The sequence below is a fragment of the Vulpes vulpes genome, unplaced genomic scaffold (assembly GCF_048418805.1).
Source record: "Vulpes vulpes isolate BD-2025 unplaced genomic scaffold, VulVul3 u000000644, whole genome shotgun sequence".
Classification (NCBI taxonomy): domain Eukaryota; kingdom Metazoa; phylum Chordata; class Mammalia; order Carnivora; family Canidae; genus Vulpes; species Vulpes vulpes.
In genome coordinates, this window is record NW_027325787.1 from 1,169,430 (window position 1) to 1,190,056 (window position 20,627).

At 44.8% G+C, this 20,627-nt stretch overlaps 1 protein-coding gene across 9 annotated transcripts in view; it reads right to left on the reverse strand.

The window, feature by feature from the left end:
* The window catches only part of TTC7B (tetratricopeptide repeat domain 7B), a 259,212-nt gene that overhangs the window by 127,973 nt on the left and 110,612 nt on the right, over nt 1-20,627 (reverse strand). For 7 of the 9 annotated variants that reach the window (XM_072745564.1, XM_072745562.1, XM_072745563.1 and 4 more), the window contains 2 exons: nt 11,361-11,439; nt 5,666-5,838 (listed from right to left, as the gene is read on the reverse strand). In XM_072745564.1, coding sequence (XP_072601665.1) covers nt 5,666-5,838; nt 11,361-11,439 — 252 coding nt within the window. The remainder of the gene's footprint in view (nt 1-5,665; nt 5,839-11,360; nt 11,440-20,627) is intronic. The other 2 variants (XM_072745570.1, XM_072745568.1) reach the window with 1 other exon arrangement.

Genomic DNA, 20,627 nt, shown 5'->3' on the forward strand with positions numbered 1-20,627 from the left:
TAACACCAGCCAATTCAGTCCATGGATAATCCCCAAATTCCATCTGAGCCATCTAGCCTGCTTAAATGCTAAGTTGTGTTATTTTTACCAGAGCTGCTAACAAGTAGCACATTAACTGATTGTAATTCCACTTCCTCTACCCTTCCTTTTGAGGCAGGTGAGATGGGTATTCTCAAGCACTGCAAGCTCTCAGAGCTGGCAGAAAGAAGTGAGGGGTCGGAGGGGTAGGAAGGGTAGTTTTAAGAGACATGCTGAAAAACTAAACCCCAGAGTGCCCCCTTCCAATGCTCGTGGATTCTCCAGACCCACTTCTGGCTATTCCTCCCCTGTTTTCCATTGAAGGAGCTCAGGGTGGTGGGGGGGCCAAAACTGTTTTTCTTTTGCAACAATCTCCTCTAGGGGCCCAAGAGCCTCAGGGAAGATCTTGGGGTACCCAGGCCTTAACCCTGTGAAGTGGAAAAACTGGGGTCCTAGATCCACAGCACACCAAATAAGATGGAATCGCTACATTCTCAGCCCAGCCACCCGACTAACTCATGGGCTGGCCTTTAGGCAAGTTGCTTGTTTTCTTATTTTGGATGAACTGATTCATTGTCTGACTCTATACAATGGGAACAAGGGCAAGAATCTTCAAATATAAACAGTGATCATGACCTTGCCCAGGCTGCCAGATAACCCCCCTTTCTTAAAATTTTCCCAGCTGGATGAAAGATGTCACTGTACATGGTAGAAACAATCCTACAAAAGAAATTAATCCAATTTTATCCAACTGCAGGTTATTTTTCTGTCATCATTAGCTATTACACAGCCAATATCAAGTTGGATGTCTGGAAGTCAATGGTACCATCCAGACATCAGTGCAGACTCTAGTTAGATCCAAGGAGGGCCCCAAACACCTCCAACTCACAAGCAAGTTATGTGTAAGTGACAACAGCAACCCTAAGGCCCAGCAATGGTCTCTTCAGGTTCTTAAAGATTTATTTATTTTGAGAGAGAGAGAGAGCAGGATTGGGGAAAGGGGAAGAAGCAGAGAGAGAGAAAGAATCTCCAGCAGATGCTCCCCAAGTGTGGAGCCCCAATGCAGGAGCTCGATCCCATGACCCGTGAGATCACGACCTGAGCTGAAATCAAGAGCTGGACGCTCAATCAGCTAAGCCTTTGCCTAGGTACCCTTGCCTTTCCAGTTTTACTATGCCTTGTCTGGGTGTGATACCACTAGAGAATTCCCAGAGATCTACAGTCTCTGAACCACAGCCGATGGACAAGAACTAAAGAATCAAAGCCAACAGGGCAGCCCAGGTGGCTCAGTGGTTTAGCGTCACCTTCAGTCCAGGGTGTGATCCTGGAGACCCAGGATCGAGTCCCGCGTCGGTCTTCCTGCATGGAGCCTGCTTCTCCCTCTGCCTGTGTCTCTGCCTCTCTCTCTGTGTGTCTCATGAGTAAATAAATAAAATTTTTAAGAAAAATAAAAAAGAAGAACCAAAGCCAACAATGGCTGCAGCTCTGCCCCACCCCCAGGTCACCCTGTGAAACATGCAGAGGCAGAGAGTACATCAGTCTAGGTTTGTGTGGAAGGATAAGGGTTCCCAGAAAGGAAAAGGACTTAAATCAGTCATTAGGAGTACCTGTTGATTATGAGGGATCAGCTAACCCAATCTGAGGATCACTCAGGCACAAAATTCCATACAGGTCAACACCCCCTCAGGACATGAGGGTCTTTCATTCAGATCAAGTCCACTGAACAGTGTTTATTTCTTGATCAAGGTACCAATTACATGAATGTGTTCACTCGGTAAAAACTCATTAAGTGTTACACTTTTGGTTTGTGTATTTCTCTCAATATGTGCTATGTGTCAATAAAAAGCTTACCTAAAAAATAAATAAGCAGGGGCCCCTCAGTGGCACAGTTAGTTAACTGTCTGACTCTTGTTTCTGGTCATGTCATGATCTCAGGGTCTTGAGATTGAGCCCCAAGCCTGGCTCTGTGCTCAGCATGGAGTCTGCTTGAGATTCTCTCCCTCTGACCCTCTCCTTTCTCTCTCTCTCAAATAAATATATATATATATATATGTATATATATATATGTACATATATATATATATATACATACACATGCAAAGGTCAAAGAATTCTTCACAGAAAGACCTAGAAGGAAGGAAGTAAAGAGGCCCACGGCATGTGACTCCTTCTCTCTTTCCTATCTAGGATTGTCAATATTTGATTTCCTTTCAAAGTTCAAGATGGGGAGAGAATGAGCATCCTGTTTCCACTTCAGCTCCAGAATACAATGAGAAGGAGTGGAGTTTTCTGACAGAGTTCGTTTTTCTGTTATATTCCATTATGACCAGCTATTCTGAATGGTCCTTGTGATCTGCTGGAGCTGGAAGGCTCTGTGCTTTCTAAAGTCTACTGTGTGCTTGTATTTCTCATAAGAGACCGAGGAGGGGAAAGTGTTTGGGACTACTGGCCAAGATGGGGTTTCACTCTCATCATGGATTCCCTTTTTCACCTGCCAAGCCATATAATTGAACTGGTGATAACATCCTTTTTGCCATAGAGTTGACTAATCAGATAGTCCTGGTCATCAGGGAGCCCCAAGACTAGTATAATCCCAGCACGCTTTCTGTCTTTACTAAAAAACTAGAAGTATCATTGTGAACTCACAAAACGAGAAAGCTAAAAACTGATGGTGATAACAGAAAGAATAAGGATCAATGGGGAAATTAAGGAAATAGTGAATTAAAAAAATGAACAAAACCAAAAGTTGGTTCTTCAAAAAGATCAATGAAATTTGACAAAAGTTGGCTTAACTTCTGAAAATCAATTAATGTAATACATTAAATCAACAGGATAAAGGACAAAATGTACATGATTATTGATAGATGCAGAAAAAGCATTTGACAGAATTAAATACCCTCTCAAGATAAAAAGAATTCAACAAAATAGTGATAGAAAGGAATGTTCTCAACCTGATAAAAGGTATTTATGAAAACCCATAGCTAATTTCACACTTAATGGTGAAAGACTGGACACTTTTCCCCCTCGTAACATCAGGTATCAAGTGGTATCAAGGATATCCACTATGCTTGCCACTTCTATTCAACATTGTGCTGGAGGTTCTAGCCAAAGCAATTAGGGAAGAAAATGAAATAAAAGGCATCTAGGTTAGAAGAGAAAAAGTAAGACTATACTTATTTACAGATGACTTGGGGGGCTTGATCTTGTAGGAAATCCTAAGGAATCTAAAACACTATTTGAACTAATGAACAAATTCAGCAAGACTGCAGTATACAAGATCAATATAGAAAATCAATTGTATTTCTCTATACTTGCAATGAACAAACTAAAAATGAAATTAAGAAAATAATTCCACTTATGATAGCATCCAAAGAATAGCATAAAACACAGTAAGTTTCACAAAGTAAGTGCAAAACTTATATCCTGAAAACAACAAATAATTGTTGGAAGAAACGAAATTATATCTAAACAAATGAAAAGGCATCCCATATTCATGGATCAGAAGAGTTAATATTGTTAAGATGGCAATACTCCTCCAAATTGATCTATAGATTCAATGCAATTCCTATCAAAATCCTAGCTGCCTTTTCTTTCTTTCTTTTTTCTTCCAGAAATGGACAAACTGATACTAAAATTCATATGAAAATGCAAGGGATTGGCAGATGGGGGGGGGGGGGTGACAGCTCAGGGATGCTAGATTTCTTTCCAGGGTTATAAAAATGTTCTAAAGTTGGTTATGGTGATGGAAGCACAACTAAGCCCCTGAACTGTATTTTTTTTTTTTTTTTAGGTTTTTTAATTTATTTACATGATCTCTACATCCCATGGGGGCTTGAACTCATGACCCCATGATTGAGGCACATGCTTTTGACTGAGCCAGCCAGGTGCCCCCTGAACTGTATACTTTAAATGAGTGAATTGTATAGCAGGTGAATCATAGCTCAATAACATGGTTAAAAAAAAAAAATGATTGCATCTGTGTGGAATGAAATTGTGACTCAGCACCCAGTCCTGTTATGGGAATCTCCCTTTAACTAGTAACTGCACTTTCTAGATCTGCATATTGCCTCCATAATTCTCCTTGGACAGGAGAAAGTTGATGTCAGAAGAGTGACAAAGTCTCAGTGGTTCACCAGATAAAGGAGAAGTGGCCAACATTATGAGCTTTTCTGCCTTCAAGAGGTAAGGCCACATTGGAATAACACCCAAAGAGACACAGAGCTCTACCCACATGTCCAGCTTGATTAGGGAAGGGAACAAGAGCTGAGTTTCTCAATATACCTGGCACTTTATATACCTGTCTATTAAGCAGCATAGAAAGCAGGTGGAAAAAAACAAATCTCAGGCCTATTTTTAGGATTTAAATTTCACTTTAAAAATGAGCCCCAAACCTGCTACTAAATGGTTCATAATGAGGGGTCAGCATTTTTAAAGTGAGAGTTCAGGACGTGCTAGAACAGATGTTCTGTGAATCCAGATAAGGACTAAGAAGTAAACACAGGCTGTGAATTCAGCAAACTCATCGTCAACAAGGCCATAAAAAAGGGGGATTAAGTTAAAAGGCGGATTAAACACAAACTAAAATAAGTCTAGGGAAAAAGTTAAGAATATGCTCATTTGTCTGAATCCATAGGAGAAATGGGGTCTGAACAAGAGGAGGACGAGGGAGAGAAATGCTAGGGTCAACATAAGGGGATTAAGAGGAGCCTGCCTGCTGGAGAAGTGCTGCCCCCTTGGAAAATGGGACAATCATTTACAGAAGTCACATAACCAGTCAGCATCTAGTCACCAACACCCCTCCCTGCAGATCTAACAGCACTTGCTCTGGGGCCCCAGAAACAGCAGCCTGCAGTCTCTCTCCCATTTTTCCAATTTGACAACCATCAAGGGAAGTTTCCATATTTATTCATACATGCCTCCTTCCCCCCACGGAGAGATTCTGAAGAGCCATCATGCCTCGTCCTTGCAGGAACTGGCAAAGATATGAGAGTGAGGCTCGAAGATGAGGAATCAAGAGTGAGTCAATAATCTCTGGTCTCCTGGCTCTCCTCACAGTCTCTGCCTGCCATCCCCCAGTGCTCCCAACCTGGGGAAGGCCCATGCTGAGGATCTAGTGGTTCCCTAGCTCACCTTCCTCCAGGTTGGTCAAGTCTTAGATTTAAAACTTAAAAAAATTAAGAAGTTCTAAAAAGACATCATCTTCCAATCACAAATTATTTAATCTTCCTTCTTCTTATGGCTAATTCAGTTGAAAACTAATTTTTAAACAAAAGGATCAATGACTCGATGAAAAAAAGAAGGTTAAGTCCAACTTATAAACAGCATTGTCAATGATTGCTGGGTAATGCTGGGGTTCTTATAACAAACAGAATGAGAATCCCAAAGACCAATGGTGATGGCTGAGAATGGTAGCCAAGCACTAAGATGAGAGAAACTTTCCTACTTACAATGTGCCCACTGGTGCAGAGATATTCACAGATGTTATGAAAAATAATGAGGTACGTCCATCAAACTGGCAAATGAGACCTGTCTGTTTTGTTCCTCTTTCAGCAGAAGAATCTGCCCTTGAACATCTACTCATCTTTGAGTTTTCCCAAAGCTTCCCTCCCATCCCCCAACCCACAAGTGAGGACACCAACTGTCATACTTCTCTCCTGAGTAGACTCGAGCTTTCCGAGTGAGGGTGTAGGTTTTTGTGTTTGCTCCTTTCCGGAGAGGATCATCCAGAGGTGACTGGCAGGGCGGATCCTCCAGAGGGTTCCAGTAGCTCTGTTCACACATACCCCGCAACAAGATCTCTGCCAATTGCCTGGCTATTGTCTGGGAACACAAAAGAGCAAAGGCACAGCTATGAATCTATTTTGTATCATTCATTCACTCATTCACTCATTCAGTAAATACTTTTCAGTCATTGCTTTATGCAAGGCACTATTCCAGGACTCATGGCTAAACGTTTTTACTTCTCTGATGAAAATTGTATCAGTTGATGGCAAAAAAGAAAAGGAAAGAAAATACACTAAGGTATTTGGACCATTTAAAAGACAAGCCTATACCCTTCACATGCCACCCTACCTCTGTGGCACTCTAAAGCGCTCAACGGGTTTTATGCCTGAAGCTACAGAAACTTTAGTTAAGCTCCTTCCCGAAAGTTCTTATAATAGGTGAACTGCAAATATTTTTTGTCACCTCCCAACAGATCCCTGCTAAAACCCAAACTTGGGAAAAAGCCGGTGCTCAACCTAGATGATGTCATTCTTGGGGGAAAAAATCTCTTCATTGCTGATAAGATGGTATCCAGGACAGATTTTTGGAATGCCTTCCCTCTTTGAAGTGCCAAGGGCCAGTCTACCACAGTGGCCCCATTCTGGGACTCAGCACCTGAATGTCTGCTCCAGTTACACCCTGGGCCTCCCAGCCCAGAGGCTATACTGCTGGCCTATGCAAAAGAGAAAGCAAGGTGGCGAGTGTGGCGACTGATCAAGAAAGACCTCTTTTCAAAGCTGGTCAGGCATCTCTTTTTCTTCGCTGTGAAAACCCAGACCATATCCGGGTCTTGTCATCATAAGTAAGACCCAGATTACTATGCTCTTCAAACTCTATAGTAGAACAGGACGCTGGATGATGAATGGGAGGAGGGGGGATGTGGCAACTACTAAGAAATATTTTGTTAGCTGATGCGTATCAGTTCACTTACCTTGTAATCTTCCACCGGTAAAGAAGAGGAAGAATAAAAACAAAAAACCCCCACAAAATCCCCCTGAAAACAGAAGCAGGGCACCTCGGGGGGTAGGGGTAGGGGGTGGTCCATGCTACCCCACAATCAGCCAAAGGTGGCAAAATAAAACTTCAACCATCGAGTTTTTCCACAAAGTTTTCACTTTCTTTGGAAACATGCAGGCAAAGAATGCTTATCTTCCCTGAGAGTGAGACTTTTAAATAAATATGTTCCAGAAGAAACTTTGCTGGGTTTTCATCCATGTGAAATCTCCTAAAACACCACAAGGAAACTTAAGTGCAACCAAATCACTAGCTTAGTGGCTTCTGATAACCACTGGGTAAAGGCAAATTTTCTTGATTATTCCCAAGCAAGACCCACTGGCTTTAATGTCTATAAAAATGAGAAATTAAATGCATTCCTATCATCCCCAACTGAGCCATCTGTAAAGATCTCATAAGAACACAATTTTCAGGACCTAAACAGTTCCTGAACTGTTTTCTTAAGCCCTCCATTACAGTTTCATTTCGATCTCTCTGCAGTCATATAAGCTAATGACTTCTGCTGGAAGCATCGACTGGCAAAAATAGCCTCCACTCACCATAGTGGAGAAAAAAAAAAGTCAAAGGAAAAAAAAGTGAACAAGGAACTTCATTTTCTGGATATACCTGCCATGGAGGGATTCTAAAGTTATAAAAATCTCTGCCCTCCACAGTTTGCTTGTCCACTACAAGATAGCTTGTGCTAGATCTCACTTTACCTCCAAGTACTAACCTTCCAGAGAGACTCTGAAAATGAGGTTTAGATGTGATTGCATATTTTAAATGTATCACTTCACCACTGCACTGACGATCAGGAAAGATGTCTGCTTGTGTGCACTGACAGGTCAAACGGAAGTTCAGAACGGGAGATAAATATGAGAAATGATCAGCAGATCACCAATTATCGATCAGACCTTTTACTTTTCTATACTTGGGTTTCATTTACTTGCAGTGAAATGCTTATAAATTGTTGGTAGCTATCAAATAAAGTCAGAAGGAAAGAAAGGAAAGGAAGGGAGCCAGAAAGAAAGAAGCCAAACTTTTATGTATAAACTTGGTCATTAAATCCGTTTTGAGGATGCCTGGGTGGCTCAGAGGTTGAGCATTTGCCTTTGGCTTAGGGCATGATGCTGGAGTCCCAGGATCGAGTCCTGCATTGGGCTTCCTGCATGGAGCCTGCTTCTCCCTCTGACTAGGTCTCTGCCCCCCCCACACCCCCGCCCCCGTGCGTCTCTCATGAATAAACAAATAAAATCTTTAAAAAAAATTCATTTTGTATGTATTTTTTTAATTGTGGCAAAAATCATGTAACATTAAAACTCACCATTTTAACCATTTTAGTGTCTGAGCTAATGGTGCTTAGTCCATTTACAGTGCTATGCAACCATCACCTCTCTGGTTCCAGAATATCACTTCCAGAGGCAACCCTGCACCCTTGTAGTGGTTACTTCCCATTCCCTCCTCCCAGCCTCCAGGAATAATAAGCCTGCTTTGAGGAGATCTGCCTGCTGGGGACATATCATGTAAATGGAGTCATGTAACATGGGGCCTTTTGGGTCTGGCTTTTTCACTCAGCATCATTTTCAAGGATCACTCATGCTGTAGCCTGGGTCAGTGCCACATTCCTTTTTGTGGCTGAATAATACTCTGTTGTGTGGACATACCACATTTTGTTTATCTAGTCATCAACTGATAGAATTCAGATGGTTTCTAGTTTCTGGCTAGCATAAACAGTGCTGCTACGAACATTCACGTGCAAGTCTCTGTTGGAACACCTGCTTTCAGTTCTTCGAAGTATTTATCTAAGAACAGGGTTGCTGTAAATGTATTTGTAAATCCTTCTCGGCTATGGTTGCACCCCAGATGGAGTTTACAAAGCAACTTTCCCATCTCACAGGAGTGTCATAAATTTGCAAAATCAGCTAATTTTAAGGAATCATATAGTTACGAGCTGCATTAACTGGACAAGCTTTGAAGATGGCCACTGTAGACCAAGAAACCAGTAAATAAGACCCACAAAGTACTTCTCAATAGGGAAGGCAAAGAATGCCTCATGGAAATGAGAAACTAAGGTTTTCGGGTACTGTCCCAAACCTACTTCCTTGGCATTTCTGAGGTCAGGGACCGGGATGAGCATTTGTTCACAGTTCCTCAGATAATTCTGATGCACGCCACTGGTTAAGCACTCGAGGAACTGGAAGCAGTTCGACCTTGTTACTTGAGGCTCATTAGCCAAGGCCAAAAGCTAAATACCTACTTGCACCTCAAGTCCAACACAGAGCAAAAGTGACCCCCCCACATGTCACCACTAAACAGTTTACAGCTGAAAATGCCTAGGGGCAGCTCTGGTCTACCCAGACTTCTCTAGAAGTCTCTTCACTCTTCTCAAAAAAAGAAAAAAATGCTTGAAGAAACCTCTCTCCGCTCCTGACGTGTCTTTATTCAGAATCCCACCTCATAGGATTTTTAGAAGTTAAAGTACATTGATTTGAATATCATAAACCTCAGGCAATCATGGAAGATATTCTCGAATTCTGTGAGGAATAACGTTGACGTGAGCAGCTGGCATATGCCTACAGCGTATTCGGATGTACTCACACGTTCTAGTGGGGGAGAAACCATCAATCTCCTTCATAAAATATATATGCTTTTGAGACAACAATATGAACAAATGCTCCATACTTAAGCAATTTTGGAAGATTGGTTTTTTAATCAGCTTTTAAAACAATTATAAGAACACTTGCCAATACAACCAGTTACTTTATTGTGCTTCTAAATCTTAAAAGAAACTGTTCATGCTGACCAGGCAAGAAGCTTTATGAAATGTTGGGAGTAGGTCAATTTGAGAGAAAAGACACTTGTCAACAATTTTTATCCATATTTTTTAAGGGTTTTTTTTTTCCTTAAAGAACTCTATAAATTGAAGTATCTGGGTTGAACCTCTTAAGGCACCCCCAAAATCACATCAATATATAAATAAATACCAAAGACCAAGTGAGGTCTTGGTGGCGGGGGCATGTATAAAGTTGCTCATCTTGTCTCACCCCTAATTCTAGGAAAGCCTACTGCTTAGCCATCTGGGTCCACAAGTTGGATATCTGCATCCTAAAACCCTGGAGACACCAAAATAAAGATACAGCCTCACTTCCCATGACAGGAGTCACTGAGCCTTGCCCAACTGAAAATGCTCCCGTATATTTTAAGGGGTTGTGACAATGGGAGGACAGTGGTACACTGTAATAAGACAAGAGTGGAATCTTGTATGGGGTTGTTATGTCAGTTGTGAAAGGGGTATTTGCTTAGTCTCTGGTAAACACCAGGCCTTCACCCAGATATGGAGGTATCATTAATAATCCTCCCAGGCAGGAAAGTTTAAGGATTCAAAGGAAGAGAGAGAACTTATGCCAACAAGACAGTCAAATTGCTGATTTGATGCTGATGAACAAGTTTATTTAACTAGCTTTTATATTTCTCCTCAAAGTTTTAGCACCAATGCAATTAGTCGAACAACCAGGTACTCTTCAGGATCCAATCTGCTTTGCTCAGGCTGGGTTTTGGTATGAAATCATTAACATACAACCAACGCCTTGACCACAATGGCATCAGGCAAGGCTTATATTCTCCCTGCCTTACAGGATGCACTTGTTCTATTTCAGGAAGTAGCACTACCAAAGTACACAAAAAGATGCTCAATGTCACTAGCCATCAGGGAAATGTAAATTAAAAACCACAATGAGACAGCACTTCATACATACTAGGATGCCCACGACTAAAAAAGACAATAACAAGTGCTGTCAAGGATACGGAGAAATCGGAGCCCTCACAACGGCTGCTGGGAATATAAAATGGTGTAGCTGCTTTGGAAAATTGTCTGGCAATTGCTCCAAATGTTAAACGTGGAGTCACTATGGGATCCAGCAATTCCACTCCTAGGCACCTGAACACACCCATGTCCACCTAAAAAGTTGTGTAAGAATGTCCACAGAGGGATTACCCATAACAGTCAACACAGGGAAACAATCCAAATATCCATCAACAGATGAACAGACACACAGAATGTCTTATATCCACGCAGTGGAGTAGTACTTGGTCACAAAAAGGAGCGAAGTGCAGATCCATGCTACAGCATGGCTGAACCCTGAGATACCATGCTACGTAAAGCAGGCCAGTCACAAAGAAGACCACCTAGTATGTAATTCCATTAACATGAAATTTACAAAACAGGCAAATCCATAAAAGCAAAAAATAAAACAGTGGTTGCCAGAGGCTAGCGGGGAAAAGAGAGGATGCGGGTTGACGGCTGATAGGCACAGGGGTTCTTTGGGGGTGAGAATGTCCTGAAATTAAATATTAGTGATGGCTAAACACTCTTGTGAGTACACTAAGATCAGCTGACTTTAAATGGGTGAACTGTGTGATGTGGAAATTACATCTCACTAAAGTATGTGTGTGTGTGTGTATATATATATATATATATATATATATATATATATATATGGAGGGGAGGGGACGGGCAGGGAGAGGAAGTGGGGAGATAACACCCGAGGTGCCCTTCTGGCCTCAATCAAATCACCCATCGCACTCACCATTCGCAGGTTTTGAGTTGTTCTCGTTTCTACTGCTCTGAGGATCTCTCTAAATCTCCCGACGCCTCTTGTCAAGTTCCTGCGTGCACACAGAATTTGACAGGGTTTCCATCTGGCGTGCATTAATATTAAATATTTTATACACATATTTCAATGCATTTTGTCTACATAAAAGCTGTTGGCTAGATTTTAAGCAAACAATTAGTCTGCATATGCCTGTCCATCTTTGTTCGACTCTGAAAAATTTGGCCTGGTCTTTTGTGCTCCCACAATCAAATTTTCTCAGAGAGAAAAAAAAAATCAGTTCTGAGGCAAAAAGGAAAAAAAAAAAAAAAGAATGAATGAATGAGTGGAAGGAAGGAAGAAAAAATATGGAAAATATCTTGAAAAGTTTATCTTAGACCTCACAATGGTTCCATAGTTTTCCTCCTTTCCTGATGATGCTAAATCTCTTTTCACTTAAAAGGTGGGTGGCAAGAGGGTTATAGGAATAGCGACATGGCACCAAATGCGGTGTGGTATAGGGTTCCTATAACTCGCCATCTTTATGGGGAGGACAAAGAGAACAGGTATGAAAACTGAGGGGCTCTACCAAGCAATCACTCTGCATCTTCGAAACATGAGTCACTGTCTCCAAAAGCCACCGAGCTGACCCTCTTCCTCCCAAATCTGCATCAACAAGAAGCAAATGGTCAAAGGCCCCTTCTGAGAGAGAGCGAATGCATGAAAACTAGAACACTGAGCTTCCCCACGAGGATCAGAACACATCTCATCTCACCACCCACACCTCACCGGGTCACGTTTGGTGACACATTGCACTAAAGAACAGATCATTCTATAGCGACATTCTGGTCACTATATCCAGGCCCCCACTTGTCCTCCCTGAAAGCCGTGCCCAGCCTGTTCAGCCAAGAACGCTTCCTAGCCAGGCCCTTTACATTGAGCGCTCCACCACCTATGACATAACTCGGTGATATTTATAACTTGCTCATTAGGACACATCTCATCTTTCCAAAAAGCCGCAGAACGGGTCAGCCGGTGCAGACCTGTCAGCCAGCCTCTGCGGGCTGTGGCAGATGCTCTAGGTATTTGGCTCTCTTCTTGGATGACATTTTAAATCGTGCAAAGCTATTTAATCAAATTGAATATGGGCTCTGCATGCTGCAGGCCTTCACAAGGGCTATTAATTTGTATCTTATACCTACCCATCATCCTAGGACTCTCATTCACAAGAACAGCATCCCCGGAACTTTAAGATAATAGTTTATTGGCATGAGTACATAAACTCCCGGATTCCTATCACCCACACATATCAGATGGTATCAGATCAGAAGCTTCAGGGTGGCATAAAAAAGAGACGCTAGTGCTCAGGACTCCAAGCAGTGCTGAAGGAACTCTAACAGAGACATGAATGAAAATCAGGTAATGGGCCCCAGGATATGCAATCTAGTCTGCTTTCCCCTTCGTTTGTTTTTATGGGATCCGTGTTCACAGGCAACAAAGTACATTTGCTTTGGACTGAAGCTCAGTGCTCTTAAGTAACAGGGGGAAGCAAACAGCTATAACTAACCAGGGATGCGCATGGACACAGCGTTTGAATTTTTTGCCCCAGAACCTCAGACTAAGCTCCTACCGCGTGCACAAGGGAGAGCAGTTGGACTGTGTGTCATAAGGGTGGGGCTGAGGGGACATAATTGGAGACCCATGTTCACAGGGCTGTTTTCCCAGGGTGGCAAGGAGCTCTGAAAAGGCAGCATCGAATCTATATACGATAAGCCAGGGCACCCTCCAAGATAGGCACTGGGCATTGGGACTGTCTCTCTTCGCCTTCCCGACAGAATGAGATACTTATCTAGTTAGAGAAGCACAGAATTTTCTAGCTAGCCGCAAGACAACCCAATCTAGTCCACTGCGACACAGAAGCGAAATGGCTTGCTCAGCTTCACGAACCCAGTGAGAGAGTGAGCTGGAAGCTTTCTATTAGATTCTATCAGCTTCCTGGGCAAAAGAAATATCAGCTGTAAGACAGAGGAGGTGACGCTCTGGAAGGAAAGAACAAAAATACCAAGAGGAGAGCTCAGGCCTGCGGTCCTTATCATATATATGCAAATTACTTCATATATACATAATGCAAATTTTACACGTCCCGGTGATCACGGCTGATGAGATACTCCCAGGAAGTGGCTCAAAATTGGAAAGAAAATCCGACGGCGCAGGCGAAGCAGTCTGGTGACCGAGGTACTGCCCCGGGACCGCTGCCTTGAAGGAGGGAGGGTGGCTGGAGAGATTGGATTCTCCCGCGCGGGCCCGACGCCCCCTGCTGGAGGCCTGGGGGAAGTGCCCGGGACGTGGGGGGGCTGCCTCTGGGGGCCTACTCCCAACGCAGGTAGCCTGGCCGTCAAGCAAATATAGTTTCTTTCAACTGTTCCCCGATTATTTCTGGAGAGAGCCTAGGATTCGGAATCAAATTCTCCCTCCGGCTCGGGGAGGTCCTGCTTGTAAACAAAGAATCCACAGTAACCCCCCAAAGACCTGACACCCCACTCAGCAAACGAATGCAGGCCCCCTCAAGGACAACCACGGATGGGTCTGACAGCAAGGAAGGAGGGGAAGGATTTTAAATATCAGAAGAGGAAGAAAGTTTCCCAAATGCAAAAGTGTCTCATTCTCAGCGGCGACTCCTGCACCATTCAAACATTTTGTTTAATCTTATAATTTTATTCAACCAATCATTTCCACTATGACAGCCGGGGGAAAAGTTTTTTGTTTGTTTTTTTTGTTGTTGTTTTTTTTTAAGCTAGATGGATAATGGTGATAGAAAGGAACAAGAAGGGTAAATTAACTTAAAAGAATTATATTCAAAGTGCTATGAAAGACTCCTATTTTGAGGGAAATAAAAGCCACATGATTGCTTTCATGTCTCTGAACTATTAGTTTATTCTTTAAATGTTGAGCTCATTACATATCCAGAATGAACTGTCGCTTAAAAACTCCACTCAAAAATGAAGACAAGGGAGCCAAGGACTTTCCCTGGTCCTGAGGGTTTCCATAGACCTTCGCATTAGGTCATTTATTCCATTTCAACATCCTTGACTGAGAGCGCGATGATGTCAGAATTCATTACGGCAAACTATTCTCAAAACGAGTGTTCCTGCCAGCTTCTGAGCAGCGGGCACTTTGGCAAGCTGTCAGAACTTGGGGTTCACCTCCCGCATCCTGCTTGGGTAAGCTTCCCGAGCCGAGTGCGTTTCCCTCCACGTGGAACAGTTCCCAGCAGCTCAGCTATTACCAGGGAGAAAGGGCCTGCACGTCCCTTGAGCACCAGCTGCCTGTCCAGTCCATGAGCAACCACGACCCTGCTTGCACTTGCCAACAGCACTGTCTGTCCCCGACCCTGCAGGGGGACCCTGGGCCACTCCCACCACCTTGCTCGCATTCAAACCCTGGTAACCCGTTGCCCTGTCCTGACAAGAAAGCCCACCCACTTTTCACAGGGACACACGCTCCTCCTGGTGACCTACTTGCATTTTTTTCCCACCTCCTTTTTCTACCTGGTTTCATCATCCTCCTCCTTCCTTCCAGGTCTCATCTACTGGCCCTGAGGACACGGGGGGGGGGGGGGGGGGGGGGGGGAGGGTGGACTCGCTAGTGCTTGGCTTCCCTCTTGACCCCGTGGGCCCCATGGCAGCACTTCAGTAAGCTGGTCTCTGAAATCTGCACGCTCATGTACAAGCCCATGGCAGCGCCTGCCCTGTTGGCTGTGCCTCTATGCCACCAAACCAAGGGGGAGCTCTCTGGGGAAGGAAGTCAGGCCTCTAAAATCAAAACCAAAATGGAAAACCAGGGCTGGGAGAAACTCGGAGACTTTGAGAAACATTTCACCTCGTGATGGGCGGCCACTCAACAGCAAGCTCAATACACTTTTTTTGTTGTTGTTATTTCTCCTTTCATTTCTTGGGACTAAGTGGAGGAGAGACAACTCTTCCCCTTAACACAGGCTTCCAAATTATTTTCTGACCTTGGAGTGTGGCTCAGGCCACCAAAGCACTTCAATTCCATATCAACTGTCACTGTCATGCAAACTCAAAGTTCTGGGGCAAATAGAATACTTTTTTATGCTGTTTAGTCAAACTCCTGGATAGTAAGGACAAGGTATTTTTGTCCTTCTCTGTGATCAACTACAGAACAAGTCGACACTCATAGATCTCTCAGCGACTAGAAATCGTGGCTCTTCCCAGGTCCTTTCTTACCAAGTGGCACCCCTGAAGCTCTTAAGCAGCAGGTCATGTCAACAGTGACTAAGTACTATTGTACATTGGGTTCCAGGCTCATCCCTGGGGACACACTGGTGAGCAAGGAACATCATCCATCCCTGGGGACACACTGGTGAGCAAGGGACACCATCCAACCTCAGGGAGTCGAGAGGCCTCCACATCCCCCATAAGAACGCAGACACCATGTTTGCTCGTTGACATACCCCAAACCCCTCAAACAGAGCCTGGCATACAGCAAGTGCTCAGTAAGTACTTTTTGAATGAATTTCAGATCGATTGTGAGTAGGAGACACCAAGACCACAAGGGGGGATGCATTTTCTTCCTGTTCCTTGTCCCCTTTTTTCTTACTGCACTGGATTGGCAGGCAGCCCAAGAAAGCACCCTCTTAAACAGAATATGTCCCATACGCCGTTGGTGGCCTTGCAGCATGGGTGTCTGTGGCAGCACTGACACACATGTCTGGACCGAGTGACACAGCTGGGCATGCCTAGCCTGACAGCTTTCAGAGGACTGCATGGATAAGAAAGATTTTTGAAGACCTCTTTAGAAAGCGTCCAGACATTTCTGGGCAGCTTTCCTGCCCATGTGCCTTTACATATGCCCCTCTGTCAGAAGTGGCCTCGGAACTCTTAGTTACCCTTCCAGGCCCAGATCAAAGGCCACCATTGGGAGCTATTTCCCCAGCTTCCTGTTTCCTGGGTGCTCCCAACAAGCATGCACACATTTTGGGCACAGAGAGCACTCAACACACTGATTTTCATTCATATTTACATCTATTGGCCCACCAAACTGTGATCATCTTAGAAGCAACAGCCCTCTTTGTCCCAACTGCTACCCAGAGCCAACCAGGCACCCAAGTGACACGTAGGAAGCTGAGTGCCCTCAAAAGAAAGCAAAGGCTTAGAGCCATCTTTATTCTGAAATCTCTTTCCCCAGCTCCTTGCTAAGAAGCATTTTCTCAACTACGAATGGGACAACACTTCTGACATCATAAGATACAGCCCACTAGTATGTGAGACGTTGTCAACACAACCCCAGAAAAAATGGAAATAAACCATGTTGCTCTAGGGCACTTTCTCTCAGTTCTCGGGCTTGAGAATTGCTGCCTCTTCATTTCTATAATCTTAGCATCACCTATTTGGAAAAAGCCTGAAATCAAAACCAGATATCCAGGTCTGGAAAGTGGGAGGAGGAAAAGACATCGTTCACAGTCCCAAAGGGCACTTCTGGCCGGCTGTCAGGGAGCTGTTTTTCCCAGAATGGACTCCAGCTTCTCCCTCTGTCACGCACCCTTCGCCTCGTATCCAATAACATGCATTTGTGAAGACAGATGGCCGGCCGCAGTCAGAGGCCAGGGATCAAACCCACAACCTTGGCCTCGTTAGCAGAGGACTCTGTCCCATCACCGGAGCAAGCCAGCTGCCGCCTAGATATGGAGACGGGGGATGTGACAACCATCCACGCTGAGATGTGAACAAGCAGGCCAAGCTTCCGGAAGTCTCATTTCAAACCTAATGAGAGTTGTACTAGGCTTAACAACATTTTTTTTGACTACCTCAGCAACTGAGGCTTCCCTGGGACAAAAGCAGAGTAGACTAGGTGCTTTGGTCAGCTGGTTAGACAGCAGGCAGCATGCTGAGCAGCCACCGGGTACCAGGCAGCGTCTGGGCAGCCTAGGTACAAGTCCAACAGGGCAGAAAGAGCTATCCCCATGTTGAGGCAGGGACATGCAGACAGGTCCTTCCCATGCGGCATGCTTGAGGCCCAAGATGCAAGCCAGACCCCGAGAGAGAGCAACCCCACCTCCCTCAACAACCTGCTCCTTGACATTCGCCCAGGGCCCCAGCCCGGCTCTCTGAGGAAACAGAGTATGGACAGGCCTGCCTCCTCTTGTGTTCTTCCTCCCTGACTTTTCAGAATGGGTCAGAGGATGTGGATCCTCCTTACAACAGCATACACTGAGTGCCTACTATGTACCAGGAAAGGGCCCAGGGGCACAATTGTGAGCCAGCCAATGAACATGCATCCTCACAAGCCATACTGCAACTACGCTCAACTTCACCCCGGAAGCCAAACGGTGTTCACCACCAGGCTGGGCCCCTCAACTTAATAACACTTGTACCAAACAAACCGGAACTTGTCTAACATGGAAGGCCTGGAAAGAAGCCATAGATGAAGCCATGTACTTGTCTATATCCCTACACTTGGAGAGACAAAATAGAATATGGTCCCTGGAACCAGATGGTAAGGGCTCAAATCCCAGCTTTACACTCACTAGCTGACCTGGGGCCAGGGCCTATGCCTCAGCTTCCTCATCCATAAAGTGGTGATAACCAATGTGCCTCCCCACTCATTTATTGGTTCTAAGAATTACACGAGCTAATACACAGAGTAAGTGCTTTTAAGAGTTCCCCATTATTACCACTATTATCCTCAAGACTCTGCCATTGCTCTGAACAGTTTTGGAATTCCAGAATCTACCTTCCAATCAATTTATAGAACAAGAAAGTCTGTTTTACTGCTTTGGTGACATTTAATTTTGGCAAGGAAAAAAAAAAGGTATTCCCTAGTATGATTCGTTCATTTACTTTGTTATTTACTGAGAGCTTGGCATGTCCTCAAAGACAAAGGTAGCAGCCAACATCATGTGAGGCTGACGGGAGCTCTTTCTCTGGGGCCCTGTGGTTACTCCCCCAGGAAATGAGGGAGACATCTCCTCAGAGTGCCCACAGGGAGGAGTGCAGAGTCTCCAGCGATGGCCAGAGGGAGGGGCAAATGCAACACTGAAAAGTTGAGGACCTGAGGGTGTTGAAGTAAATCCTGGTTTCATCTCTGTTTAACAGAGCCAACTGCCAGAGGCTGTTCTGGAACCAATCAACAAGGGCCAGGCCAATACTAAAAAATGTTACTGGGTGGCTGAGCCACTAAAGGTAGTTTAGTGGCTACCTTTAGTGGCTCTAAGTGGTGAGGTGGGGGTGGAACTACTAAAGTCTCACAAGGATATAATACAGAGCTGACCGGAGAAAAGTTCGGCACTGACATAACCGACTTCTGCTGAGACAAGCGTTTGCCCAGCTTTCCTCCCAAGCTGGCAGACATCACATTTAGCGTGAGGGGGACAGGAGTGGTTGGAGTTCCAACATGACCTGCTTCCTAGGAAGGGACACAACCACATACAACACTGATGAGCACTGGGCCAACTTAATATACATTTTATATGTCAACAAAGAGGTGGCAAAAAGACAATCTCAGACGTAGAGACACTGCTAACAATACGACCTCAAACACTGATCAACATTGAGCAGCAAAGTCACATAGAGGAAAGGACTTTTGACCTCCTGTTCATCCCATTGGTTGTGCTCCGGAGAGAGGAAAAGGCACGAGCGACTTTGAGGGGAGGACAGTCCTTCCAAACATACCACTGGGCTAGAGCCTGAGCGTTAAGTACAAGGGTCAGTGGGCAACGTCCACTTCCTTTTCAATTAGCAGAAACACAACTGCATTTCCAAAATAATGTCTGGGGACAAGGAAGAAAAAAATCCAAAGGACCAGTTGAAAAAAAAGAAAAAAGAAAAAGAAAGACCTTTAAAGGTACAGGGGTCACTGGACCAAATGCCTGTAGGAGCCAAGCAGGCAGCGACGTGGGCAGGAGGGGCAGCAGCTCTAGGGGGGCGGTGCCCAGGCCCCTGGTGTGCCTGAGGTATCTGGTTCAGAACCAGACAGATGCACCCAGTAGAGGGGAGGAGGGGCTTGGCCATCAAACGGGCAGATAAAAGCCTCCAGTATTTATCTCGGGGGACTAAAGCATCACAGTCTTGCTCGGCTTGAGGCAGCACAGGTGCTGTTTGGGATTCTCATTCAGTCTCGTGAGTCATGCCAGACAATTTGCTTGGGCCTGGGAGAGGCTAGTCAGTAGGGGGCAGAAAAAAAGGGCAAAGGTTGAGAGTGATCATGAGAATAGGAGGAGGAAAGGAGAATGGAATGTGAGACATCTAGAATCAGAGGGAAGGGAAAACAGTGCCAGATGCGAGGCATGTGTAAGAAGGAGCAAAACCTAGGCAATCGGGCTTCGCCCTGCTGTGCCTGTTTCCTCACCGAGAAAATGGGACCATCCCCGCCCTCAATGCCCCAGTAAGATGACCCCTGTAAAGCTCCTGGCCCTCTGTTCAGAATCACGTCAACCTTCCCAGTCCCCAAACCTCCACTGCCTCCCCCACCTGACCCTCCACGCCACGTGTAAACATCCACTGGGCAAAAGCCAAAAGCAGCCACTGGTATGTTTGAGTACCTCTGGTTTAGCAGAAAATGCTGCAAAATCAGAACTAGGTTCAATCATATGCTATGTCAAAATCTCCTTCTCAACCCACAAGCATTTATTTGGCACCTTCTGTAGTTTTCTATGTGGGGAAACAAAGGCTCAGAAGATTAGATAACATGTCCATGGTCAGCATCCAGCCCACAGGCAGAAGAGCTGGTATCTGAACTCAGGGCAGACGCTGAAGATGAACAACTGGAAACTGTGACTCCTTTCCGTGACACAAAGACAAAGTCGGGAGAGAAGCCAGAAAGGCTGGGAGCAGCCAGGCCCAGATCAAGTGTCCACCTGGACACGCTTGTTTCCAAAGAAGGGATGGGATTCAAGGCCCCTCCCATGGGGGTGGGTGACACAGGGACAGCAGGGAAGCTCTGTGAGTGGTCTGAGCAGACCCAGAACTCTGGGTAAGATGGTGTTGGACAAAGAGAATTAACAGTGAAAACAGGATGACAATACAGAAATGGGCCTGTCCACTGACATTAGGACAAGCTTATAAAGCAAATTCTTCCATCCGGGAGCAACCGCTGTAGCTGGCCCTTCCCAGTCAGGATTCGCAACCAACCACCCCAGATGGTGAGCTCAACAGTGCCCTTGGGCCACCTATCGGAAAAGAGCTCCGCCAAGCACAGGAGCAGAAGAGTGATCTAGGAGGAGCATATTTAATTTGCTCGAGGGAA